This window comes from Accipiter gentilis, chromosome 28 (assembly GCF_929443795.1).
Source record: "Accipiter gentilis chromosome 28, bAccGen1.1, whole genome shotgun sequence".
Taxonomy (NCBI): Eukaryota; Metazoa; Chordata; class Aves; order Accipitriformes; family Accipitridae; genus Astur; species Astur gentilis.
The window spans coordinates 20,547,267-20,573,153 of NC_064907.1; the positions used below are offsets into that span (position 1 = coordinate 20,547,267).

General features: G+C 53.8%; 2 protein-coding genes and 1 long non-coding RNA gene across 4 annotated transcripts; 2 read left to right on the top strand and 1 right to left on the bottom strand.

Annotated features, from left to right (window-relative positions):
• The first annotated feature begins 239 nt into the window (after positions 1-239).
• On the top strand, positions 240-8,750 carry LOC126051667 (serine/threonine-protein kinase 10-like). Its single transcript, XM_049831198.1, has 18 exons — positions 240-647; positions 1,550-1,714; positions 1,860-1,908; positions 2,131-2,280; positions 2,391-2,463; positions 2,852-3,046; positions 3,372-3,453; positions 3,539-3,649; positions 3,745-5,607; positions 5,728-5,858; positions 6,440-6,563; positions 6,739-6,918; positions 7,022-7,151; positions 7,265-7,389; positions 7,475-7,660; positions 7,783-7,908; positions 8,011-8,124; positions 8,262-8,750. Exons 1-18 carry the CDS (start codon positions 501-503, stop codon positions 8,367-8,369), a joined length of 4,059 nt encoding a protein of 1,352 aa, XP_049687155.1. The 5' UTR covers positions 240-500; the 3' UTR covers positions 8,370-8,750.
• A 671-nt stretch (positions 8,751-9,421) lies between these two features.
• Positions 9,422-18,869, bottom strand: NCAPH (non-SMC condensin I complex subunit H). 2 transcript variants are annotated; one of them, XM_049831287.1, is made up of 17 exons: positions 18,644-18,869; positions 18,444-18,537; positions 18,018-18,110; positions 16,899-17,037; positions 16,250-16,365; positions 15,724-15,913; positions 15,047-15,138; positions 14,691-14,896; positions 14,067-14,215; positions 13,416-13,522; positions 12,844-12,966; positions 12,408-12,515; positions 11,552-11,719; positions 11,122-11,238; positions 10,807-10,892; positions 10,437-10,512; positions 9,422-9,970 (listed from the first exon to the last, which is right to left on the bottom strand). In XM_049831287.1, the coding sequence occupies exons 1-17, from the start codon at positions 18,841-18,843 to the stop codon at positions 9,911-9,913; spliced, it is 2,124 nt and encodes a 707-aa protein (XP_049687244.1). In that variant the 5' UTR covers positions 18,844-18,869; the 3' UTR covers positions 9,422-9,910. The 2 variants fall into 2 exon arrangements, with proteins under 2 accessions (XP_049687244.1, XP_049687243.1); XM_049831286.1 differs by having other exon boundaries at positions 9,423-9,970; positions 16,250-16,368.
• A 210-nt stretch (positions 18,870-19,079) lies between these two features.
• Positions 19,080-21,872, top strand: LOC126051743 (uncharacterized). Its single transcript, XR_007509860.1, has 3 exons — positions 19,080-19,295; positions 19,806-19,891; positions 20,331-21,872. It is a non-coding gene; the product is annotated as an uncharacterized LOC126051743 (long non-coding RNA).
• Positions 21,873-25,887: the final 4,015 nt, after the last annotated feature.

Genomic DNA, 25,887 nt, shown 5'->3' on the forward strand with positions numbered 1-25,887 from the left:
AATGACCTCACCTGGGGTGTCCCGACACCCACGGGACCTATTTAAGCTCAGCCCAGCCACAGAGCCCGTTGCTGCTCATCCCAGCCAAGGCTGCGCATGGATGTGCGTGCACAGGCATGCGGAAATTCACGGGGATGTGCACCTAGACAAGCGCCTGCGACCATAAAGGACCGTATATCTGCAGAGGGATGCCCAGGGACCCCTATAGACAGACCCACGCACGTGGCTTTGGCGGGGGGGGCAGGCAGCACCTTTGGGTGAGCACAAACCTTTTCTCCCATCCTGAAAATACCCAAGGGTGGGATGCGACCCGTATGGGGCGAAGCATCCCCTTTTCGGCACCTCCATCTCACGGCACATCCTGCGCGGGCCGGGGCAGCGCTCAGCCCCTTCCTGCCCGCGGGGGAGGAAGAGCGAGGGCTGCGAAGAAGGCTGCGAAGGTGCTTGGTGGAGAAGCTTGAGCCCAGCCGTCCACCTTTTCTCTGCATGGAGGTGGCCCCATGGCTTTTCTCCGGCGCCTTTTTGGCTTTTCGGAAAAGAAGAAGCCGCCGAGGCAGTACGAGCACGTTAAACGGGATGTCGACCCCGAGGAGGCCTGGCAGGTGCTGGGCGAGCTGGGCGATGGCGCCTTCGGCAAGGTCTTTAAGGTAGGAGGGCACTTCAAAACGCCGCTGGTGCCCCAAGGGTTTTTGCAAATGCTTTTTTTTTTTTTTTCTGGTGCTGCCTCGCATCGTACAGTTTCCGGCACGCAAGAAGCTAAAAAACCTCTAAACAGCCCCAAATTTCTAGCAGAAGATGGCAGGGTCCTCACCCGGTGCTGGCTCAGCCCATCCCCAACCTTCGGCAGGGGGAGAGCCACCGGCTCCTGGAGTCGGCCCTTTTGCCGGCGGGTGTTTGCCTCCTTGCTTGGTGTGAGGGTGTTGAGACAGGGATGTTTTTCTCTGAAACCACGGTGCAGAGCCTGAGCGCGACAGGAAACCCAAATTCGCCGCTCACCAGACCCACAGCAGCAGCCGCCTTCCGGCACCGGGGCCGGTGGCACGCAGCAGTGATGGTCCCTGGCCCTGGTTGGGCTTGTCCTGGCCAAACCCATCCCCTTTTCTCTCTTTTTAGTGTTTTCGGGGCAGGCGAATGGCTTGGCATTGCTCGCAGGATGGGACCCCCAATAAAGGTCCTTGGGGTGGGGTTTGCTGAGGCCCCACGTACCGGCGCTCGCTGTGGCTGTGCCCACGGGGACTATATTGCATCCGTGGGAGGACGTAGCTTGCAGGAGGGTTTTGGGATACAGTGGGATTCTCCGAGACCCGCACACAGGGTGGCAAGGCCACGCTGGGACCACCTGCACGTCAGCCCCGTGCATGGGGTGGCCGCGCATCCCTCTCCTTCCTGGCTCTGGTGACAGTGGGGTCCTCACGTCTGTCCCCAGCATTTGGCTTGGCAGCACCGAGCAGCCAGGGAGGGATGTGATGGGTCCAAGCTTCCCCCTATCTGAAAATTTTGGGGCTGCTCCTTTTGTACCCCATGAGACCTCACAAAACCTCTCCCCCAGGCACAGAACAAAGTGACGGGGGTGTTGGCAGCCGCCAAGGTGATCGACACCCCGAGTGAGGAGGAACTGGAGGACTATGTGGTGGAGATCGAGATCTTGGCTTGTTGTGACCACCCCAACATCACCAAGCTGCTGGATGCGCTCTACTGGAATGGGCGGCTCTGGGTGAGCTATGGAGGGTGCTGGTCCCCCTGTGTTGTGTCCCCCCGTCCCCCCCCCCCAACGAGGGTCCCACCGGCATCTTGGGGCTGGGGGACTCGGTCTGGAGGGGACATGTTTGGAGACCAGGGTGGGAAACATCTCCCTGCAGATCCTGGTGGAGTTTTGTCCTGGAGGGGCCGTGGATGCAGCTATTTTGGGTAAATAAATGTGGGGTTTTTTTTCTGGCTGGTGTGCAGTTGTCGGAGGGTTTGGGATGGGATTGCCAAATTTGATGGCGTGGAAGGGCGTCCTGGGCTTGTGCAGCATCTCCAGGATGGAGGATGGGATGGGGTGCATCTTCCTCCAGGTACCCCCGGGTTTGTGGGGGGTGCTGGGCAAGAGGCATCACTAGCGGCGGGGTTCATTTGCGCTAACGGCAGAGCTGGAGAAAGGGTTGACGGAGGAGCAGATCCGAGTGGCTTGCAAGCAGCTGCTGCTGGCACTGCAATACCTGCACGGCTGCAAGATCATCCACAGGGACGTGAAGGCTGGCAACGTCCTGCTCACCCTCGACGGGGACGTCAAGCTGGGTGAGTCCCTGGGGCACCGGGGTGCCGCGTGGCAGAGGGAGGCCAGGAGTGAAGTCCCGGGGATGCTTTGCCCCAAGGATCCTCTCTCACGGCTGCTCTCTGTTCTGCAGCCGATTTTGGTGTCTCGGCCAAAAACTCCAGCACCGTCCAGCGCCGGGTGTCCTTCATCGGTACCCCGTACTGGTAGGTGTGGGGCAGAAATCCATGGGGCTGGTAGGATTTGAGAGTGCAGGCAGGTGGGATGGGGGAGCCCAGGTGTCCCGTTCCTCCTGTGGATGCTCACAACTGGCTCCTTGACACTAGGAGCATCTCGAGGAACTGGATTTTTCCTTCTCCAGCCAACTCCAGCTCCAGGGTGGGCTTCCCAGTAGCATGAGACTATGTATGGAGAGGACACGTGCGGTGCTGGTGGGTGCAAGCCCTCCTGGGGTAGCGCTGGAAGAGCCGGGGTCGAATCTTGCGACTGTAGGGTTGTCTCTGGAGGGGATGGCACCCTGGTTTGGTTTCAGGGGGAGATACCAGCCCCCGGCCCAGGGCAAGCTGGAGCTCTTCCCCTCTCTCCCATGCACAGGATGGCCCCAGAGGTGGTACAGTGTGAGACGTCCAAGGAGAGCCCCTATGGCTACAAGGCTGACATCTGGTCACTGGGCATCACGCTGATCGAGATGGCCGAGATGGAGCCCCCCTACCACGAGCTGAACCCCCTCCGTGTGCTGCTGAAGATTGCCAAGTCCCAGCCACCCACCTTGCGTCACCCCAAGAGGTGGTGAGTCCCCACATGGAGATGTCACCCCATGTCAGTGATGGTGGGAGAAGTTGTCCCATGGGGCACCTCCTGCTCGAAGCCATGTCTGGGCAGCTGGCACGGGCTTTTAGACCGTAAGTGATGCTGGTCGTGACTCCTTCAAGCCCAGCTCCAGAAGTGGCACCGCAGGTTTCCCATCGCGCCGCCTTTGCCCACAGAAGGTGACACTGGTGGGCAGCACGGGGGTACGGACCTCCTGCCAAGGTCCTAGCAGAGCCTGAGTGTCCCTAGCATCACCCCACGGTCTGTGGGGTCCACAGTGGGGGTGACAGGGACCATCCCACAGGTCTGAAGACTTCAAGGACTTCCTGAGCAAATCCTTGGAGAAGAGCCCCGAGGTGCGGTGGTCAGCCAGCCAGCTCCTGCAGGTGGGTAGCATCCATCGCCACCTGCTCAGGGTGGTGGGACCCATCCCCACTGCTGGCCCCGCTCACCTCCCTTGCTCCCACCCAGCACCCCTTTGTGGCGGGCATCTCTGACAAGCGGCCACTCCGGGAGCTGGTGGCTGAAGCCCGGGCTGACGTGCTGGAGGAAGAGGATGAGGAGGAAAGTCCAGTCCCCTTGGTGCGTGAGTAGCAGCTGGCTGGGGTGCGAGATCCCTCCAACCCTTTCCACAAGCTCGTTGACCCTCACCTCTTCCCCCGTTGTCCACCCCACAGCCTGAGCAGGAGCATGGAGAGTCCTCCTGCCCCCCAACCCTGGGGGGCCCCCTGGATGATCAGCCGCCGGACTCTGCGGGGAGAGTCGGCGAGGAGCCAGGCATTCCATGCGACGTCCAGGTGGTGGCAGAGCCAAGGACCAAGAAAGCATCTGACTTCTTGAAGCAAAGGAGGAGGAGGTCCTTGCTTGAGCCCGTGGGCTCCATGAGGCTCACTGCAAAGACGCCATCCGAGTTTTTGAAGCTGATGCGGCGCAGGTCGTTTTTTGGAGGGATGAAGTCCCAAGAAACACTTAAGGAGCAGCACAGGGCAGAGCCGAGTGAGTTGGAGATCATGGCGCTGGATGCTCCTCAAGGGACACCAGTCCCAGCAGAGGCAGGAGAAGTTCCAGGGTGTAAAGAAGAGACTAGCCCTCTGGGGACCCCCTGCAATGTGGCTGAGCTCCCCGCAGGGCCACAGCGGGCAGGAGACCTTGCTGAACTGCAAGAGCTGAAGGCAGAGCAGGTTGGACCCAAGGCAGACTCCCAGGAGGAAAACCACCATGCCGATGCATCACCGGTGGCTGAGACGCTTGCGGAGGGACAGCTTGCAGCCCAACCCAGCCCTGTTTCAACCCCCAAAAGCGATACAAAAAAGGAGTTAAGCAGAGACCCTACTTGGAACTCACTGGCCCTGCCTGCACCCGTGGATGGGGGCTGGCACAGAGGCTTGGCCGTGGGGCAGCTGGTGGCAGCCCTGGACCTGTGGACCAAAACCCAGAGCTTCAACTCGCTGGCAGAGCATCGGCACCAGGTTACTCGGTCATTGCTAAGCCTGAAGGTTGAGGTTGGCTCCACTGGGGCTGAAGATTGCCTTGGGAAGGATGGCGGTGGAGCTGGGAGGGCACCTGTGGGACCTGAGGGTGCTGGAGAGGCTGAGGAGATGGAGCTGGTGGAGGAGAGGGTGCCACAGGGTGAAGAATCGCTGACACCCAGTGTGACAGAGGAGGTAGTGGGGGGGTCAGATGTTCTCAAGGGGTGGCAGGAGCCTCCGGCCGGTCTGGGAGAGGCCAGAGAGAGGAACAACGGGGAGAGAAACTCAGGCGTGCGCAAGCCCAACGCTGACCCCCTGGACCTGGTTGAGCAGGAGGTGGGAAGGAATGAGGAGGAAGCCACAGACAATGCTGAAACTAGGGTGGAAACTTCTCCTGAGGAAGCCCTGGTGGCAGCAGAATTAAAATTGGAAGAGGATGTTGTAGAAGGGTGTTTGATTGGAGACCATAACCCAGGGGGAGATGCAGCCGGCCTGGGGGAGGTGGTGCTGGCCCGAGAGGAACTGGAGCCAGCCTCTGCAGCATGTGCGGGAGAGGGACCCGCAAGTGAGGAGGCCCAAAATTCAGCAGAGGATTCGCCCCCTGTGGAGATCCCGGGGCCTGTTGAAGAAGAAACAGAAGAGAAAGCGGAAAGCAGCCCCAGAGACAACCAGCCAGGAGCTGCTCGTGGGAATGGCTGGAAAGGAGAAGATGGAAATGATGGAGAGCTTGCAGAAGATGGGGTGCAGGTTGCTCCAGCACCTGAAGGGCCATCAAGGGATGGAGTTGGAGAGGAGATGAGTGGCTTGGAGGGTCACGAAGCAGTGCCAGAGCCCCAGGAGGGCCTTGGTGGACAACCAAAGGCCACAAAGACCGTGAGCTTTGGTGCTGCCCTTGTCCGCACCTCTTCCCAAGCACGGGCCGTGTGGGAAGCAGGGAACCCACCAGATCCACCTGTCACATCAAAGCAAGGAGAGGAGCCATCCCCTGTGGAAAACCCTGCAGATGTACAAGGTCCAAGTACCCTCCCTGCAGCAGCGCAGCCTTTCCCCTCTGCTGGGGAAGCCCAGCAGGTAAGAAGCTTGCAGGTAGCATGGCCACGTGAACCTGCCCCCCTCCTTATGTGGGCTCCCATGTCGGGTTTACATAGTTTTGGGCCGTCTGAGCTCAAACTGTTGCTTCCTGTTGCACAGGAACCTGCCTCGCTCCAAAGGACCGTGAAGAAAACCCGCAGGTTTGTGGTAGACGGGGAGGAGGTGAGTGTGACGACCGCCAGGACCGTCGGCAAGGCTGAGGCGAGGGATGAGATGGTACGCTCGGCTCGGTGAGTGATGCCGGTAGCGGAGGGGCCACCAGGCATCTTCCACCTGTTTCTGGCCAAGGAGGACCAGGAGGAAAGGGAAGAAGGTGTGGGATGGAGGATGGGTCTGGGTGTCTCTGTGCAATGTACAAGTGCTTGACCTCCAGGCCTGGAAAACACATCTGCCTCCCTGGCTGGGGTCTACTCCAGCAGGAAAGCGTGAGCAAACCCTTCGCTGCATCCTCAGAGCTGTGTGCTAGGGACACATGAGGAGCCAAGACATCACCCAGACCCATATCTGGTGTGTCCAGCAGCCAGCTTAAGGAGAGAGAGGAAGATCTTCTCCCATAAGCTCTCATGTCACCCAAGGAGAGTAGGAAAGGATGAAGGGGGAGATGGAGGGGCAGCGACATCGGCTGAGCTTGGGACCGTGGCCACCACGGACCCAACCGGCATCCCATCTTCCTTCTTGCCGGAGAAATTCTCCGTGACGTTGCACCAGGGCTGAGCTTCTCCCTTCCTTTAGCCACCTAGAAGTCAGCCATCCTGAGAGCAAGAGGGGCCACCTTCAACCCCCCTCTCACCCTGATTCCCCAAACCTTTAGGCGCCAGGAGCTCCACGAGCTGCGAGTGCTGCAGAAGGAAGAGCAGCGAGCTCAGAGCCAGCTGGAGCAGAAGTTTCACCAGCAGCGGGAGCAGATGTTTCGTCACATTGAGCAGGAGATGACGGTAACTGGACCGTCATCCCTTGGTGCCGTGATACGTTCAGAGAGGGACACATGCAAGGGGGTGCTGGGGTCCCGCTGGGGGAGATGCCAGTGTCTGGGGGCGGGGGGGAAGGGTTTGGTTTCTTTGGTGGCCACTTCTGGTCCCTGCAGCCCCATTAACCATATCTGCATGGCAGAGCAAGAAGGACTTTTATGACCGGGAGATGGAGAGCTTGGAGCGGCGCTACCAGCAGCTGAAGGAGCGCCAGGAGCTCCAGTACACGGTGAGGCTGCAAGATGAGGCCAAGCGCCTCAAGTCTCTCCAGGAGAAGAACTGCAGGAGGAGGATGGAAGAGCTGAAGGGTGATGGGAGAGAGGTGAGGGTCTGGGGGCAGCGCTGGCTTCCCTGGCTATGCCCCAGGAGGCTGGGGACCGTCTCCCCTGGGTGCTGGGACCAAGTCCCTCCATTGTTCACCGCAGGAGCAGCGGTTCCTGCAGCAGCAGCAGGAGGAACTCAATGCAGCCCTGCAGAAGGTTGTCCAGGAGCACAAGAAGAAGATGACATCCATCGACTGGGAGTGCATCAACAAGATCCACAGCCTCAGGAGAGGTGCACACCGGGCTGGGAGGAGGAAGAGGATGGAGGGTTCTTGGGGAGGGAAGCAGGGGGTCCGGCTGGCGGTTTTTTGGAGGTGGTCATCGTGCTGCGGTCTTGCCCGGCAGCCCGCGAGTCAGTGGTGTGGAACATGGAGCAAGGGCACCTGCAGGAGAAGTACCAGCTCTTTAGGCAGCAGGTGAAGGAGCAGCACGCGCTGCAGAGGCAGCAGCTCCGCAAACGCCACGAGAAGGTGAGGTGGGAAGCGCTGGCGATGCTCCCCCAGCCCTGCAGGCTCCTGGCCGCTCTCCTGGCTCACCCTCCTGCCCCTTTCCCAGGAGACAGAGAGGATGAACCGCTTCCACCAGCTCTTGCTGGAGGACCTGAAGAGCCAGCAGGCACAGGAGCAGGCTCAGCTGCTGAAAAGCCAGCGCTGTGATGCCAAAATCCGCCTGGCCCTCTTCAAGGACAACCTGAAGATCCAGGAGGCTAATGGGGCCAAGCAGAGGGAGAGGGCCAAGCAGGTACAAGGACCTATCCGGGGCCAACGAGGTTCCCCAGCACAAAGTATGGAGAAAGTCCCCGCAAACTGTAAGCCGTGGCTTTTAGGGAAGGGGAGGGTGACGTGGGCTGTCCCCCACCGCAGTTCGTGCAGCAGGAGGAGAGGCGGCAGCGAGCGGAGGCGCAACGGCAGCAGGAGCAGCAGGCGCAGCAGCTGCAGCAGCTGCAGCAGCAGCAGGCCGAGAGCCTGGCAGAGCTGGAGCAGGTGCAGGTACTGGGGACCACTGCAAAACTGCCCACCCCGGGGGCTTCCCACACCCCTGCTACCTCTCCTCGAGCACCTTCCTTCCCGTTTCTACCTTCCCTCTCCCAGAGCGAGAAGATGCACCTCTTGGCAGAGCAGGAGAGGAGGCAGCTGGGGCAGCTGGACCAGGAGCACGTCATGGAGCTCAGCGAGTGGAAGCAACGGCTGGCTGCCCGCAAGGAGGTGAGTGGTCCTGCAGCCCGAAGCATCCCCTCCCTATCTTGGCCCAGCTCAAGGGATGCCACGGAGGGCTGCCCTCCCCGCTGCAAGCCCCCGCAACGCGGGGCACGGGACGTGGCAGTGCTGCTTCTCTCCTCCAGATGCTGGAAGAAGAACTGGGGAACTCGCTGCCGGTGCAGCGGCGAGGAGGGCTGCATGGTGCCCACAGCAGCAACAGGATCATCCGCTTCTTCCACCTCCCCTCCTGACACTATGCCACAGATTACTGGGGAGAGGCAGGCAGCTGCCTGGGGACCAGTCCCATGGCTCTTCTGGGAGATGGGACTGAAGGATCTCAAAGGCAAGGTGAGGGGCAGCTGCCCTGGGGGTGATGAGCCCTGGGGCCGGGCAGGACGTGGTACGGATCCTGGGGGTGGCAGACAAGGGTGTGTTCAAGCCCACCCTCGCCATGCTGGAGGGGCTGAGGTGAAGCAGGCGCTGCCACCTCACATTGCCCCAGAAGTCCCTTGGGGAAGTCTCCCCCACTGGTCTCAAAGCTGTGGATACAAGGGGGGGCTGCTGGCGCTTCCCGTGCGGACCTCCCCTCAGCTGAATTGCAACTCGAGGAAATACATCCTTTCTTGAAGAAAGTCCCCGTTTGTGACTATTTTATTTAAAACCCCTCACGTTGTGCCCCACCAGCACGTCCTGTGCCCCCAACCTGCCCCCTCAGGCCAGCTCTCAGGGAGCGGGGGGGTCCTGTGCCCAGCCTCTGGCCCAGAGATGCCCACAGGGGCACAGCTGACAGCACAGGGACAGCCCTGGAGCCAGCTCTAGGCTCCCCCACCCTGCACAGAGCTGTTCTCCACCCACCTCGTCAAGGGCTCTGAGGGCATTAATAAGCCCCAAGGGCCTTGACCTGCACCCATGGCCCAGGAGCTCAACCGAAGCTCAGCTGAAGGGCTTCAGTCCCTGCCTGAGCTGCATTGGGAGTGCTGCTCTCCCTGCCTCATCGCCTCAGACCCGATCCTGACCTGCAGATGGACTTCCTGGCTTCATCTTGGACCTGCCTCAGCACCACGCACTTGCATGGTGATCTCAACTCTTGGTTGAACCTGGCCACCATCTCCAGGTTGGTCCTGCTCACGTTGTTCAGGTACTGGAGGACTGGGTCCTGGCTGGTGATGTTCTGGCCGTGCGATCCCCCGTGACTACTGGTTTGCCTTTCTTTCGGGATCCACCCTGCTCTTGCTGCTCCCTGACACTCGTCTGTTGTTATTTTAACCTCTCTCCTGTTTTGGAGGCTCCTCCTTCCCCATCTCAAAGGCCCATTGACAAACCCTGTAGCAATTTATTATCTTTAAGCTCAGTATAAAAAGTCAATAATTTCAGGGGATGAACAGGACTACAGGAGGAACTGGAGACACGAGTAACAGTCAGTCCACGTACTGGGAATTACAGACAGACAGTGAGTGACACACAGAGGGACCTTTTGCTAGCAGGCGCTGGCAGTTCACAGTGAGCTGGAGGAACTCTGCTACCCAGACACAGGAAAGAGCCGACGGATCAAAGATGGCAGGAGCCAGGCAGGCTGAGCTGCAACTGTCCATCTGTACAGGTCCTACGTTTGAGTAGGACATCCTTGATTTAGAAGTCTTTGTGAAGTGCAGAGACCAGTGGGATTTCTCAGCAACGGTGCTGGGACGAGAAAAATCTGCCACTGATGAGAGAGTCCAGAGCCAGCACTAGCCAGCTGGGAAGTTGAGCTCTGCCCTGTGGGTCAGCCCCGGTGGTCTGCTCCGCACAGGGCTTAGTTGCCTTGCTTCACTAGGACATCAGACAAGTCCTCTGTGCCCTCCAGCTTCAGATTCTGGGAATATAAAAGAAAAGCTAAGTCTGACAAAGCCAGACTCTTCCCCTCGGAGTCTGAAGGCCTGGCATAAAAAAACCACACACGATGGTGGTTCAGAACAACCTCAGCCCCTTCTGTCACCAGTAGTGCACACAAGACCAAGGCTTCCCATCGGCTATTGCTTTGGAGTCTGGAACTCTCACAATGCTTAGAACAACACTGAGCAACAGGTGCTCACCCCTCTGCTGCCAGACCCAAGGACCAGGAAGGACAGGCAGCAGTTAGGCTGGAAATGCTACGAGTACTTAACCATGGGCTGTCATTCCCAGCACATTAGCCTGATTTATGTTCACTATAAGCATGAAACAGGGACTTAAGTTGAGAAGTCCTGACGTAGCAAGAAAATGGCCCTGCTCCTGGCACTTTTCACTGCGCGTTTCGCCCGCTGCTCCTACCACGTCTCCTGTGTGCACGCTACACTTACCTTCTCATTTGCCAAATGCAAGAGGCAGGCGAAGGCTAAGGGGACAGACAGATTGTTAACCATCACAGAAGGCAGCCTACAAAAGAGAAGGGAGGAAGTTAGGATGGCCAGAGCCTACTGAAACCCAGCGGATGGAGTGTGTCTGCAAGGACCAGGTCTCCAAAGATTAGCTCTTCCCCAGGGATCTGGTTTTCTCTACCTTTTCCCTCCCACTAGCACAGAATTTGCCAAGCTGAATGCAACCCGTAGCTCCCAGAGAGCAGGTTCAGTTAGCAGGTCATAATATAGACACAGAGGGGTCAGCATTTGCCCAAGCTCAGCTGAAGTCTGTCCTCTAGCTGCAGTCCAACCTCTTCTAGGGCCTCTCTACCTGTGAAGCAGTTCCTTTGTGATGCTGCTGAAGACCTTCTCTCCTGCTACCATGGATGTGTCCTCTTCTTTCTCTGCATCTTCCATCTATTTAGCAAAAAGACAGACACTGCTGAGACGGACTTTGTTCCCCAGTATTGAGCCTTGTGTTCAGAGAAAAAAACACTGCAAGTTACACTCAGTCTGTCTTTATCAACCATCCCATGGGAGCAAGGCTACGAGAAAGGAATTGCTGCTAAACCTGACCAAGACTGTCTCTGCAGGAGTTAAGCACAGTCCCGGGCCTGTTGAGGTATCTGGCTCCCCCTGCACTCACCTCAGCTACTGTTTCTTTCTTCTCTGCATTAGTCAAGATGTCCCACATGCTTTTCTTTAACCTCTTCATGTCCATTTTCTTGGCTGTCTTTGCATACTGAATTGCTATCTTATTGACCTGAGGAAAAGAAGTCCACGGTTAGTGGAGAGCAGCTGAGCAGAAGCAGCAGCACTATTCTCACTCAGGGCCACAGGAACAATCAAAACATGGTTCTTGGGAACAATGGTAAATGCTCTCTCACTACTAAACCCTTGATTGTTAATTCCCTCCTCTTACACAAGGGTTCATCTAGGAATAAAATGTCCAGTAGCTAACCCAGGAGAATCCTGCACCAGGGAAACTGCCATCTTGGGACCGAGGTGTTGAGAGGCTTTGCTCCAGACCTGCCCAAGTGAGCAGTTCACAGCTTGGCGACAACACGAGTCCTTACCTTCTGGGGCTCAGCAATGAGGTTCAGCTCTCCATACGTTGTGATATCGACATTGCCGACAACCGTGTGGAGCTCAGCGTCTTGACCCTCAGGGTGGCTGGTAAGGTTGAAGTCCCCTGTCTGGCCCATTAATTGAATGGGGTCATTATCATCATCGCTGTCTGCAGCCTGATCAAGAAGAGATACAGCAGTGAGGCTACCCAGAGACATCTTTGAGGAGCCAGAGTTGTCTGGCACCGAGATAACAAGAGCACCCGCCTTTTAGGAGGGTGGCGATACCTGTCCAGCTTCCCCATGGAACATGTTCTTATTCAGCCTCTCCCCATAGTGCTTAGGCTGGGCTAAGGCTAAACTCAAGGGAGATCTAGAGCACGGAGTATCAAAAGACTGTTCTACACGGAAAGGTAACAGAGATGAGGGCTCTCCTGCCAGTGTGGGACCAGACTTGTCACAAACACAGTCAGGAGGCAGTGCTGGCCTAGCAGAAAGCTGAAGCTTTAGAAGAAATCTACTTCAGTGGGAGCTCGAAACAGCTGGGAGCAAACTTCACTGTGTAGAGATGACAGAAGAGGTAAGAATGGTATTTACTCCTGCTTTAGGGCACAGGAGTGCCCTATGGAAAAGGCTGGAACAGAGTTTCTGCAGCAAACTGACTGGCAAACACCAAAGGCAGAGAGTTTAGTTGATTTCATTAAGAGTGAGGAGACAGGGGTGTGCACAGAGGCTCGTACAGCTTCGTCATAATCTGCAGCTCCTATTCTTTTTCAGTACTAATTAATTCCAGACACAGATTCTTCCTAAATTACTCCCATCACATATCAAGTATAAGCAGCAGAAGAAATCTTGTTCCAGTTACCTGCAATGCAGGGCAGAAATTGGAGGTGTCATTGGGGTTGTTGTAATCGTACTCGCCGATGTCATCTTCGTGATCCAATGAGCTGTTCAGCTCGGACGTCCTGCAGAGCTACAGAGACAAGACCAGGGATCAGAAAAGAAAAAACTCTAAATACTTCCCCAAGCAACGCCTGCGCCTTGTTCCTTCATCGCCTCCTTTTCCCAGCCTGCTAGCTCTTCCTCCTCCTCCTCCTCGCATGCCAGCCCTCTAGCAAGCCCCTTGCAAAGCACAACAACTAAGCACAGCCGCTTCGGCATCCACAAGTGGGGCACTTCAGCGAGAGACATGCTGGCCCGTCTCCAGCCCTAAGGAGCATCCCGAAGCACTTCAAGCATTTGGTGAAGAGCGGTTTTGTTCATGGAATTATTGCCAACAGGCTTTTAGAGAAGACTCTTACCTTAACAGCTGGTTTGAGGAACAGCTGGAGAATGTTGTTAGGGTCATAGTTGAAGTCTGTGGGAAGCGTGGTGCTCTTCAAATTCTGGCTTTCCAGAATGGATTTGGCTAGAGTTACAGATGCCTGGGAAAGGTAATAAATACCATTACCCATGAGCTATGCGGTACTCGGAAGATTAATGCACAAGTAAGTGTTTTGAACACAGGTCTTCGTCTGAAAGCGGGCAAGTTCTGAGATGCCTCTGAAGAAGAGTTCCACACTGGTCCAGTCAGTGCAACCAGTGGCTTCTGTGCAGCACCCTGTGACACACAGCTGGAGCTGCAGGGTCTCTTTGACTGACAGGGTATAAGCCAGGAAGAATCCAGCCTGATTCTCTACCCCAAGGTTGGTAAAACTCTCTATTTGTAATGTGATCTGGAGTCAGAAGACCCTGCACCAAGGAACATACGTGATGTTGGGTTTACAGAGCCAGTTTCACAGGACCATGAGATGAACCATTTCCAGATGACAGTTCCAAGACACACTGATATAGCAAAAGAGAGAGCAGAAAGAGGCAGAACCTCAGCACATACCTTGGTCTTACGGAAATATGCCTCAAAGTCAATATCCTCATCAAAGTTTATTTCAAATGCTTTCTTTGCACTTCTTTTCTTGGCCTCTTTTTCAGCGTCAGCACCTGCTGCAGAAAGGAAGGAAACTGTCAGTGCTTTGTGACAGAGTAAGGACAACAAGCTCGCTCCTAACTTGAGCATCTGCTCCACACAGAAAGGTCACCTACAAGGACTTTTCCCTTTGTTAGAAGAAAGCAATAGCTGTTTTTCTAAGCTTCATGTTTTAAAGGGATCATTATCTTTTTATAGAAGCAGAAAGTGTAATTTAATCTTCAGGTCTTATGCAGAAGGTGGGAAACAACACCAGGAGCTGTATTAGTGCTAGTATCTCTTATTGCTGCAGTGAGAGACACCCCCTCAACTTTGAACATCATTAACAAACCCAAACAATAGAGAATACGTTAGACACCAAAGGATCCGCATGTGACTGAGAGCCTTTCTGGTGTCTGAACTCAGTGCTGTTTCCCATCTGGCTAGAAAAGAGCCATGCAGGCTCGTCCCATTCTTTACTGTCCCTACTTTACAACTCAGGCGGCACCCATCTCCAAAGGTAAGCAGGACCTGGCAGTAGCTGCGTCTGTAGCGTATGAGCCACTGTCTCTAAATACGTACCTTTGTGTCGAGGTTTGAAACGCCAGTGCTCTGGGCCAGCCCACATTGACAGAGTTCGGGGACTGAAGTAGGAGTATTCCCCTGGTTTCATGGAGAGATGAAGGCACATGGTCCCGATGTCTCCCTCTCCAAAAGGAACCACATCAGTTCTGGAAAGAGCACACATGCTGCTCAGTGAAATCATTCCTTTGGCACACACCAGGCCTGAGTGTGCATTTAATAACCAGATCAGCTCTGTACAGACATCACCCGCTCCCTCTGCCGGCATGTGTGCAGGACTCCGGCTCTTTAATGAGTGAACAGTACTGTGGGTGCTGCACTGTCTGGAGTCCATGAGGCTGCTGCAAACACAGAGTTGGATTTGCCAAAGGGCAGGCTGGAAACTGGGCAGCGGAGTGAGCAGGCAAGCAATCACTCTGGGAAAAGGTGACCATAGGAAAAGGTCCTCTTGGAGGGTAGAGGTACTATGGTAAGGGACTCCTGGACATACCCAAAACTTGAGCAGAAAGCAAGCTATAGGCAGATGGGAAATGTCTACACAGTAAATTAAAGATTCCTCAGAGAGCTGCCAGAAGTTGTCACTTGCTATCAAAGCAAAGCTATAGATTTTCAGTGACTACTTACCTCTTGCTCTGGCAGAGTGTCCCACAGGAGTTGAGGTTTTCTCTGAATTCCCCTATCTTGTCTGCTTCTGTACTCCTGGGGGAGTCAGAATTGAAGTTGTCATCTGGCAGGGTGGGAACAGAGTCTTCCATGTCACTGTCTGTCTCTGCGTTGATATTGAACACTTGGTCGCTCTTCTTAAATTTTTCCAACAGGGCTGACACTGACTGTAGGAGAAGAAAGTGCTCAGGAAAAAAATTTGCAGGATATCAGCAGCCCTACAGCGCAACCTGCCCCATGTATCTGGGAGATCGCTTTGGAGGTGAGCACAGAATATAGCTCAAGTATCCCACCTGGCACAGAGCTAACAAACATACCTCATCATGGGATTCAGCATCCCACTTTGTAAACTGGAAACCAGCCAGTGAAGAGCAGATGGGGCGTTTTTCAATGCACTGTGCTAGAAGGGCTAGAGACAAGGAGAGCAAGGGGGAGAGATTAGATACAGGATGAAGCAACCAGCACCTAAAACAAGTGCCAGGCATTAAATCATTCTTAAAGCCACATATATAGGCAGCCCTTCTTCCATGTAGGGTGGTGCAGGGCTCACTGCAAAAGCAGTCAGGCTCATTTCTCAGCAGAAAGGGAGAGTTCGCTTGCTACCCCAACTCGAAGGTGGGCATAATGCTGGGAATCTTATCAGAGCAGTAGGGTTGGGTAGTATGTACAGGGTCAAAAGACTCTTAATAAGGTCAGTCCTTAACCTGGAGCACACTAATCTCAACTGGTGCACGGCTCAGACCACGTATACTTGCTGTGTGACAGATCTGCCAGAGGTTAAGTTACACGTAGTGATCTAAAACCTACAAAGGTCCTGTTTATCCAGCAACCAGTCTCAGTTTGATCAGGATCAGAGCAATGGAGCCACAGGGTAGCCAAGCAGTGAAGAAAAGCACAAGTCAAGCTGGCTGAGACTAAGATGAGCATGCTTGGGAGATGCAAAGGATCGAAAAGTCTGGATGGGCCCCTTTGCTTAGCAGTTACCGGCACTCACACTTTAAATCCGTCACTTTCACAGGATCAGAGTTTGGCAGCGTGAGTGTCTCTGAAGAAGGGAGAGGCACGATCTTTGAGTCAAAGAGGAGCTCACTGTGGCAGCTTTGGGTATGCAGCCCGGTGAGGAAAATGCCAGCTGTGCTGCATTCATCTAAAGATGCAGCTGTTTTCCGGAACATGGGATCAACCTACAGGAACAGAATGAAGCAGAGAATCACGGAATGGAGTAGATGGAGGGGGTGAAGCAGGGCTCTGCAGGAGACTTTGAAGCACAGATCCGAAGGGACAATGACCCACGCATCTTTTTCAGCGAGGAGAGAGCTCTCACAGCTGCCTCATGCAGGAGGAATATACGTGACTAGGAACATTCTTGATATAATAGCACAATTCACAGATGTGCATGTGAATGTTAGAGCCCACGAAAGGAATGCACAATAAGGAAAACAATAGAAATGAGAAAGATGATGCGACATGTCCTTTCCTCCACTAGAACGCAGCTGCTACAGCAGCCCCCCTCCACCCACCTCGCATCTGTGATTAGCCTCCGACACATTGATGTTACTCAAGTTCTTCTCAATGGTTTTGAATGAGTGCTTTTTCTTTGTCTGAACTCTCTTGACAGCCTCAGGAACTGCACTGTCTTCTAAAAGGAAAAGAACAAGTTACACTTAGAAAACTTGCTAAAATACCCTACGGAGGGATAGCACAACTTTTACTTCAGTTTGTAGGACAAACATGCAAAAACCCCGTGGGCGTGAAGTTAGCCAATTAGGTATCTTAGCATGAACCACCAATGTTTTATTGACTGAATGCTGCATTTCTTTTTATTGACTCTATTTTATCTTAACAGCACATTTTCGTTTCAAAGCAAAGGACAGCAAAGAGGAGGGTGCTTCGTTTTTAATGTTTCAGATTAGGCCACCTTTGGTTTGCATTCAAATCTGATGGGCCAAATCGCTGAATACAGGATTGAGCAACAGGTTCAGGTTCTCATCTCAACCCTCCCTGCTCAAGTACCCAGGCAAACTAATTCAGGATTTCCCAGCCCTTGAAAATGAAGTTAGTGGTACTCTCCTAGATGTACAAAGTGCTTAGAAATTCACGGGTGCTATGTAAGTACACCGACATCTCTCTTAGAGGAAGAGCTTAAGAGAAAATGAGTGAATGGCACACCTCCTTCCGGGCTGTCTGCATTTTTTGTAGGCGCCAAGTCCTTGCCTAAGCCTCCAAGAACTTTGTATGCATCTGCATGGACCACATCCACACGCACGGCGTAAATCTTCGCACTGGCATCAAGTGTGCCAGCTGCTATCTGACAGGAGGAACAAAGGATGCAATTTTTAGTTGGAAAGGAAAGAGTCTCATCTAGAAGATGCAAACATAGAAGGCAAGCTGCAGACCTGAATTTCTGAATGCTCTGTATTACAAGCAAAATTGTGAACAACTGGAAAAGGATTTATTCCAAAACCTACTGGAGACCTAGGTGCACAGCAGGGTTCAAGATGTGTCTTCCGAGGCAGAGCCTACAGTTTGCTTTGTCAGGTATTTTGGAAGGGATCACACAGAAAAATACTTAAAAAATCGCCAAAATTAAGCAATGTGGAGAAGCAGAAAGGTGCAGATTTGCATCTCCCAAGAGACCTCTCTCCTCCACCTCTCCTTCATGCCTTCTTTTGGGTCATCCTCTTGGCATCATTCTATTTTCTCAAATTACGAAGTCAAAAGACTACCCACTGAAAACCTGTGCAGTTTCCCATCCCTTCCTCAGTTCTATCAATCATGAGACAGCTTGCTCAGGGGTTCCTTGAGGATGCATTCAAAAGCCCTGCCATTTGTTTATTCACCCAAGAATTCAGTTCTCCCTCCCAGCATCAGTCAACTATTATAGTGAATACGTCTTTGCCCTGGCACATTCTTATTCTGATCCATCCTGGATCAAAATTAGACCAGAAGTTAGCCACACTAACTTCCTTTCTCTTCCAGCCTTGTTTTGTCACTGGTTGTAACACCCACTATTTACCTCAGAAGCCTCACAAGTCTTACTTTTAAACAAGCTCTCCTTTTGAAGGACCATAGCTGAAAGAATTCAGCCTTTAATTTCTATGGTACAAAAGGATTCAACACTGTAAGCTTCTGTGAAAAGTGACTGTGCTGCCTCTACCAGGTATTTTTAGTGGAAGTAACAAGCTCAGTCACCTTCAGTGTTATTTGAGGTTTGTTACTGGCTAAACCTTAGGCTAAATGCCAGTTAGAGACAAAGCACCACCACGACTAGGCAGCGATTCTTCTCACCTTGAAGTCGGTCGGTTCAGAGCCCTTCTGTTTCAGGATCTCGGTCATATAGTCTATCAAGTGTAAGCCAAAGGCATTCTTCATGGTGATTTTCTGAAACAAAGCACAGCTCGGAACTGATCACCTGGCAAATGACACCTGTCCAAACTGTCTAAACCCTCATGTCATGGAGGTATTTACAGCAGGACCGAGGGGATACGGTCCGTGCCACGTCCTACTTGGTTACTGCAGGGAAGGCAGCAACAGAAGCCCAGATCTGGCCATGGCTGGGATCAGGAACGTGGCTCAGAGGGCTTGGAAGAAGAATAACCGCGTAGCCAAGGCTCAAGGAGTTTTAAAATCCCTCCCGGCCTTGCAACCGCTGCCAGACAGAGGTGATGTGAGAGGGGCCGGGATCAGGAGCCCTCCCCGAGGTGTCCCACTCACGTTCTCGGTGGAGAGCTTGATGCAGGTGCTGTAGTGTTCCGAGATCTGAGCGTTGGTCCACCGGGGATGGGCCGGCAGCCATTCCTCCGTCTGCCTGGGGGAAAGACGGTGATGTGGGGACCCTCCTCCTCCGCGTACCTCCCTCTCCCCCTCCAGCCCCCTCTCCCCCAAAAACCTCCTCAGACCGAGCCCGCCCGTACCTGGGCGCGGGTGAGGCGAGGCCCAGCGGCGAGTCGGTGCTGCCGAGCTGGAAGTCGGCGGCCCTCGAGCGCCGGCGTTGCCGCCTCTCCCGTTCATCGTCGTTACCGGGGCATTCGGCCAACACGGGGGTGCCGGTGCTGCCGAGGGACCGCGGGGCTGGGGAGGCGGCCGGGGCCTGGCGGGGTGTCGGGGCGCTCATCCTCACGGCGGGGACGGGGACGGGGACGGGCCTCGCCGCCTCAGGCCCGCCACCCGCTCCCGCCCCGCCTACTCCTCGCCTTCTGGCCAATCGACGCGCGGCTCGGACGGCGGGCCACCAATCGGGAGCGTAGCTCTCCGCCCCGTCGGGTTTGAATCGCCGCGCCAGCGCGCATGCGCAGGGCGCAACGGCTGCGGCGGGGGCGGGGCGCGGTGCCTCAGTCCGCCGCCGGACGCCGGTGCGGGAGGTCGTGCTGACTGCTGCTCCTGTCAGGGCTCGGCTACCCGCGGGCCAGTCGCTTTACCGCCTTGCTGGCCCAGGTTTGCGCTCTGAAGGGTGCTGTCCGCCGGTGGTGGTGGCGCCCGGGCCCCTCTCGCAGCGGCGGAGCAGCGGTTAGCCGCTGGTAAAGCCCATCTCGGCGGAAGAAGAGTCGCCAGAACCGGCCTGCTTAGGTACTGACCGCCCTCACCCCCAGCTGCTCTCTGGCTTTCACTGGTCCCCACGATCATTGGCTCCTCTGTGCCTCACTCTTGTTCCCCCCCCCCTTCCCCCCCGGAGGCCTCCGTTTGTTTCTCGTTGTCCCCCAGAGCCCTTATCTGTGTGGAAGTGTCCCCGGGGCTGTCTGCCTGACCCTTCAGTTTGCTCTGTAGGCCTCCCAGAGCACTCCAGGTGCCTTCTGGCAGTCCTTCAACCGCTCTGTGCTCCGTTTCATGTTCTCCAGAGCCCCCCGTGTTTGTTTCTGCCCGCCCCATGGCCCTCCAGGTGTTTTTTGTTGTGTCCTATAAGCCCTCGGTGTGCCCTGAAGCCCTCCCCAGCATTTTGTGGGTTTCTGGGTACATTAGAGGGTTGGCAGGGGGTCTTCAGGCTTTACAGTCTCAGGCTGGGCAGCATCCAGCAGCTCAGATGTCAGCCCTATATGGTGGGGGCTAGCAGATGGCTCAAGGTATCTCCCCTGGTTTCAGATCTGGAGTCCTCCATCCTGCCCAATACAGCATTCTTCCTCCCGGTCTGGCCCAGGAAGGATGTTCCGTGCTGGAGGCAGAGACTGGTAAGTGAGGAGCCAGTAGCGCTTCCTAAAATCAATCCCTTCTGCTCTTGGTCTGACCCAAGGCAGTGTGCATTTGTGTGCAGGACCCCGTGAAGACAGGAAGGCTCCCTCATATCTCCACCTCAGCTTTTCACCTGTGTCCCTAGTTCTCAGAAGATGAAGCTAGGTTTTCTGTAGTGCTTTGGTTTCCCTGCACTTACTAGCAGGAAATGTTTGCTGGGGAAAGCTGTTGCTCCTCAAATTTCCTTTTCCCAGCAAAGCCATGGCCTGGCGTGCCTGATTCCAGCAGTCCTGCCTGCGGGACAGTGCCTGGGCTGTGGGCAGAGGAAATGGGCTCCTTGGTTTAGTATGGAGAACAGTCTGGTCTGAGGGCTGAGCTATGTGCCTGAGGCAAGGCTGCATGATGGGGGAAATAAAGCTGCGTCTTTTATTTTTGTAGCATGTCCTGCACTGTAGAAGTGTTAGCAGAAAGTTGGATGGCCTGGACATGCGCCTGCCTCCACCATCATCCTGACCCTATGGCTGATGGGAAGAGCAGCTGCTTCTCCAGTGCCACCACCTGGACCAGAAGCTTTTCCAGCCCTACCAGGCCAGCATTCCTAGCCGTCGTCCCCCTCAGGAGGGTGAAGCAGCAGCTGCCCCAATCCTTCTTGGGGGATTTAGGTACTGGGGACTGCGATGTTGCTGCAGTTTGACATCTGAGTTCTTCCAGACTGCAAAGTGTTCTTCCAGCCTGAACCACTGGATGGAGCAGGAGGAAAAGATGTGGCTTGATTTCAGCTACATTCCTCAAGATGCTGTGTTCCCTGCCGGGCCAAGCCTGGCAGCAGTCCCCCTGCACCCCTCACAGAGCGGTCAACGGATCGCTGTGCCATCAGCTAGTTCCCGCACTGACTCCAGGCACCCCAAAAATGGCGAAAGAATACACTTCTGGAGACTGGCATCTACTCGTAAGCACAACTCAAGGACCTTGGAGGCCCAGGGCACTTCTAAAAGCCACGAGGGACTAAGTGACTTGGGGGGGTGGTGGTGGGGTGGTGTGCAAAAACCCTGTAGGACTTTTTTTTGTCCCCAAATAACTCGGGGTCTGAGCACAGAGGTCTGGCCCCTTCCCTCAGCTGCTCCAGTTGGGCCAGACTAAAAAGGAGAAGCTGTAAAACCCAGGTTATGCTTTGTGATGTGTCTTCCTGTGAGCAAAAGCCTCATAACAAAGCCTTTAATGGATGTCGTAAACAAATCAATATCTCCAGCTATACATCTGAAATGAAGGAGGCTGAAGGAGCTATGAAGGTTTATAATGTCCAAATAAATTACTCCTGCTGTGGTAGTAGCAATGTGTGGAGCATTTGATTATTCCCAGCCATTAGTGATGCTGGCAAGAACAGAAATATTCATGCTCTGTATTTAACTGGAAATTAAGAGAATGTATCATTTGGTGACATGAGCTTTTACAAATGGCTGCTCCCCCTTCGGTCAGCTCCCCAACTAATAAATCACTGGCAAGACTTTGGGAAACTTGATTTACAACTCAGACCTGCCAGTGGGTGTTTGCTGGAGGATGCGTTCCCGAAAATCCCCCGGCAGACGGAGGCATGCTGGGATTCTCCTGCTCTTGGAGGGAATGCTGGAGGCTCATTTAAGGTTTGCTTTGGGAGCTGGGAAGAATGACTTAGGATGGAAAGCCGGCTGTCTGCCCACCAGGCAGCAACTGCTGCCTGCTGCGCTCCTGGTACTTTTCCACCTGCCTGCCTGTGCATTGCCAGGGCTGTGGGGAGTTTTGGGGTGACACTGAACACGGAGGAGGTCTCGGCTGCAAGCAAGTGCTGGAGGGGAGTGGGAAGTTTGGGAGAAGAGTAGGAAGGGGGGGAGTGGTCCTGCGTGACTGCCGCAGCTGCCGTGACTGACTTGAAACCTTGTCAGTCACATCCATGGGACTGTGGAGCTGCTTAGGAGGTCCTGGGGGTGGGATGCGCTGACCGCTCCGGACCCACAACATGCGTAGCGTAGCAACAGGGATCTTCCCCAGCTGCAAGGCTAAAAATAGAGGTGGGGACTGTCAAACTCTCAGCCTTCTGGGGTTACTGGGACCTCTGCACCCCGTCCCCCCGCGAGCATCAGACAGCTTGAATTGTTGGGCGCTCGCCCACTGCGATGGGGCTGCTGGAGGTTTGGTTTTTGTGTGGGTCTGGGGCATTTCTGCATGTACGCATGTCCCCAAGCATCCGGGGGCCCTACTGCAGTGCCTGAAACTGTTGATGCCACACAAGAGGGGTCTCCTCTTGTTGAAATGGTGCACCCCTCTATAAATGACGTGTAAACTAAAGATTATCTGGTAATTTCCATGTGCTGGAGCAGACGATACAGGAGCATTTATTAACCCACTGGTACTATTCTTACGCAAACAACTGTAGCTCATCTCAATAATAAAAGGCAATTTAATACCTGCTCAGCTGCTGACAGGGGCTAGGAGGGGGCTTGGTTTTGGTGTTCAGTGCAGATCCTTTTTGCAGACAGACACCCTAGGGTCAGCCTCTCTGTCTGATTTTTCCTTCCAGAGCGTGCTGTCTGCTTTCAGCCTTGCTTTTTATTGCTGCAGAGCTACTTTTGGTCATGCTTGTACCTCAGGGCACAAGGAAGAGGTTGAAACCTCAGAAGAGGTAAATGGTTTGATTTCCCTAAGGTCTTATTAGGAAGGCCCATTCCCGAGCAGCCTTCTCACACCCTGGCTCAGTGCTATGTCTGCAAAGGCTATAACACAGATTGCACTAACACCGCTTGGATATTTTTTTTTTTTTCCCCTTAGTGTGGCTCTGAGCGGGGAGGCCCTGGAGGAGGCTTGCATGCAAAGGACCATCCCACAGGGTTTCAGAGCTCAGGATGGCCCCACTGACTTCTCCCTTTGCAGGTGCCTGGATTGTTTGCAATGAGCAGTGATGATCTGACCTTTTGTGCCATCATTTCTTGTGTTTTATTGCCAAGTGAAGCACTTGGACTATAAAATCCAGGATTTCACAGACCTAGTAATGGCTGCGAACTCAAATATAAAATTAACTCCTCAAGTGCAGGGATGTACAAATCATTGGTAGCATGGTCACAGTGCAGGCTTGCACTTCCAGCCGAGGAAAAGTCCTCAAGGTCCCCGTGGAGCAATCAAGATAAGATTGTGGGGTTGAAAGCAGATGAAGGATGTGATGAGCTGTAAATCTTCTCAAGCTGTTGGGGCCGGCAACAGCAAAATGAGGCTGTGCTTCTCCCCAGCTTTGGTCTGGCTGTGCCCACGCAATGTCTCACGTTGTTCTTGGCAACTTTCCCTTACAAGTGAAGGGATAAAAAATGGGCAGGCTGGTCCGAATGCAACCGCCAGGCTGCAACCCCCGAGAATTACACCGGGACTTGTTTCTGACTGCAGGAACTTGCTGCAGAGATGCTAGATGGACTGGCTGGGTTGGTGACTTGTTAATTCAGTTGAATTTATTTTGTAAGCAGTTTGAAACCATCATTTCAAACTAGGTTGGTGTTTGTGAATGAGGAGCTCCCAGCAGAGCCAAGTTCCTGTGGCTCTGTCTGCATGGGGGAGAGGAGAGTGGGACTGGTGTACACACACAGGACCTGAATCCAAGAGGGCAAACTCAGTGATTCCCCACATCCCAGGGGAAATCGGTGGGACCTTAGGCTTGGAGTCCTTGCACAGCTGCCAACCGGACTGGTGTTTTCGGAGGTGCTGATCCCTCTGAGGGTGCTGCAGGTGCCCTGTGTGGGGAGGAAAGGAAGACAGTTTGCAAAGCAGGACAGCTTGCTTCACCACGCTTCACAGAGCATGGGTGAAGTCCTTGGGGAGGATTTTGCTGACAGATCTTGAGAAAGCATCTCACACCAGAGCTGCTCTGGAGGACTTTGTCTCCATCCTCTGCATGCTCCATCCCTTGGGCATGCTGAGTGACTCAGAAGTCCCTGGAAATGTGCCCAGTGTGCCTCTGCCACCAGTTTTGTGGCCTTTTTTTCGTGCTGCTGATCAAATCCCGGTGTGGGTAGTGTCTGCCACTTCTGTCTGGGTGTCGAACAACGGAGAGGGGGTGGGGTGGGGTGTGTTTGTGGTGGGACAGGTTGTAATGCTGACAACATTAGTGCTGCAAGACAAAAATCTTAACGCAAACCCATCTAATAGGGACTCTGCTTCCTGGAGGGTTATTGCTGCAGCACAGTTGGGGCATGGGTATCAATCACATCTTTTGGAGATGCATATCTTGGTAAAGGGTGGCAGGACAGGCTTTGGGGGGTGCTTTGAAGTCACGCATGACTTTTGTCTTCCTCTATGAAGGCTGTGAGATACCAGAAGTGTCACCCAAGGAGGCCTGCTCCTCTTTGGGCTATGGATTACTAAATTCCTCAATTTAAATGCAAATTCGCAGCCGTTTGATTATGCCATGCATCAGAGAAGCTTTTGGATGGTGAACAGCTTGTAATAATCAGCTACGCGTTCCTCAATACAGATATTATCTGCTGTTGCGATACCACGGCTGCGTGCCTCTGCAGAAAGCAGAGAGGTTCAGAACGACCCTCCTTTTCCCTCTTTCTTCTTTTGCCTCCGCTGAAAATTGCTCTCATTATCTCCCTGAAACCTTTTTAATCAACCTGGACGGCACAATCTGCTTTGCAATAACAAGAATAATGTTTTTGGAGGTGCTTTGCATGGTAATGCTCTTCTGAGCCTGAAATGCTGCTATTCAGAATGACTGCGGCTTCAGGAAGGGCCTGTATGTCTTCTTGACATCTTGGTCTTCTGTAACCAGAATATTCTTGTTGGGAGGCTTATAATTGCCTGACTTACAGCCCACAGGAAGCTTGTCCTGGTTGGGATCTCGGTACTGGGACATCTTCCAGGATGAAGCCTTGATCTTGTGTAGTGGGAGCACGGGTCACACTGGGATTTCCTAGACCCTTCTGTGACGCACTTCCCTGCCCATCAAATTGCTCAAATTAATAATATTTGACTTTTAATCAAGCCCATTACAGATGTGTCCACACTTGAGCATCCTGTTTAAGCAATCATCACTCTCACCTACTCCCTTTCCTTTCCTTAGGAGCTTCTCAGGTATTTGCATCTTGGTGACGTGAAGGAAAGTCCTGTTGACGTGGTTACTTGGCACCAAGAATATGAAAGCTGCACTTAATCCTCATTTCACACTTGCAACCGGGTTGGGTTGATTTTTGAATCACTGTTGCGGGTTCTCAAATCTTTCATTAGCTACTGCTTGATTCATTTAGTTCAGTAATAAAAAGTAATTGCTCGTCTAAACAACCAGGGGACAGTGAAGCGCTGTCTGTAATTCTCCACCAAGTATCTATTTGTGTTGGGGAAACCAAAATCTGCTGCAATCTGCGCAGAAATTGAAGTGGGGAGCTCATGAAGTCAAATGAAGAGCATGAAGAATCCAGTTTCCTCTGTATGTTTTAAACTCAAGTTGTTTCTCTTTAAGCTCTAACTTTGTCATAATGATCTGACAGACCATTTGGTGCTATGGAAACCCCAGTTTACACACGGGTGCATAGCTGCAAGCAATTAACTATCTTTAATTTTCATTTTCTGGGGATATTTTTGACTTGTGTATTAAGCAAACATTTATGCAAAACACTGTGGAAGCCATAAATGTTAATTAAGTTGAACTTGTGTCTTTGCCATAGCAGATAATCAAATTGATGGGTTCACTGAAGTCTGCAAAACTTGCCGTGATGGCTGAGAGCAGCTATTTAAAGACACAACGGCGCAGGTGCTGAAAAGGCTTTGCTCTTTGGGTGTCACCTTTAGTGTTCTCCTGCTTGGTCCTGCTTTCACCTGGTGTGTCTTGCCTTAACCAGACGCAGAACCGGGTTTTGCCCTGTGAGTGACACCGGTGGGTTTAGTGGGAACGGTAGCAACTCTGCGAATGCGTCTTGCTTGCTGTGTGAGGGTACAATGAATGTAATGAGTGGCAAAGGCCTCAGCTAGGGAAGGATGC

Excerpts from the sequence above, each read along its gene's own strand:
- LOC126051667 (XM_049831198.1), top strand. The coding sequence starts at position 501 with ATGGCTTTTCTCCGGCGCCTTTTTGGCTTTTCGGAAAAGAAGAAGCCG. Across the intron at positions 1,909-2,130 it reads CGTGGATGCAGCTATTTTGG|AGCTGGAGAAAGGGTTGACG; the intron begins GTAAATAAATGT and ends CGCTAACGGCAG. Across the intron at positions 3,454-3,538 it reads CAGCCAGCCAGCTCCTGCAG|CACCCCTTTGTGGCGGGCAT; the intron begins GTGGGTAGCATC and ends GCTCCCACCCAG.
- NCAPH (XM_049831286.1), bottom strand. The coding sequence starts at position 18,843 with ATGAGCGCCCCGACACCCCGCCAGGCCCCGGCCGCCTCCCCAGCCCCG. Across the intron at positions 18,111-18,443 it reads TCAAGCTCTCCACCGAGAAC|AAAATCACCATGAAGAATGC; the intron begins GTGAGTGGGACA and ends GCTTTGTTTCAG. Across the intron at positions 14,897-15,046 it reads ATGCTGAATCCCATGATGAG|TCAGTGTCAGCCCTGTTGGA; the intron begins GTATGTTTGTTA and ends CTTCTCCTACAG.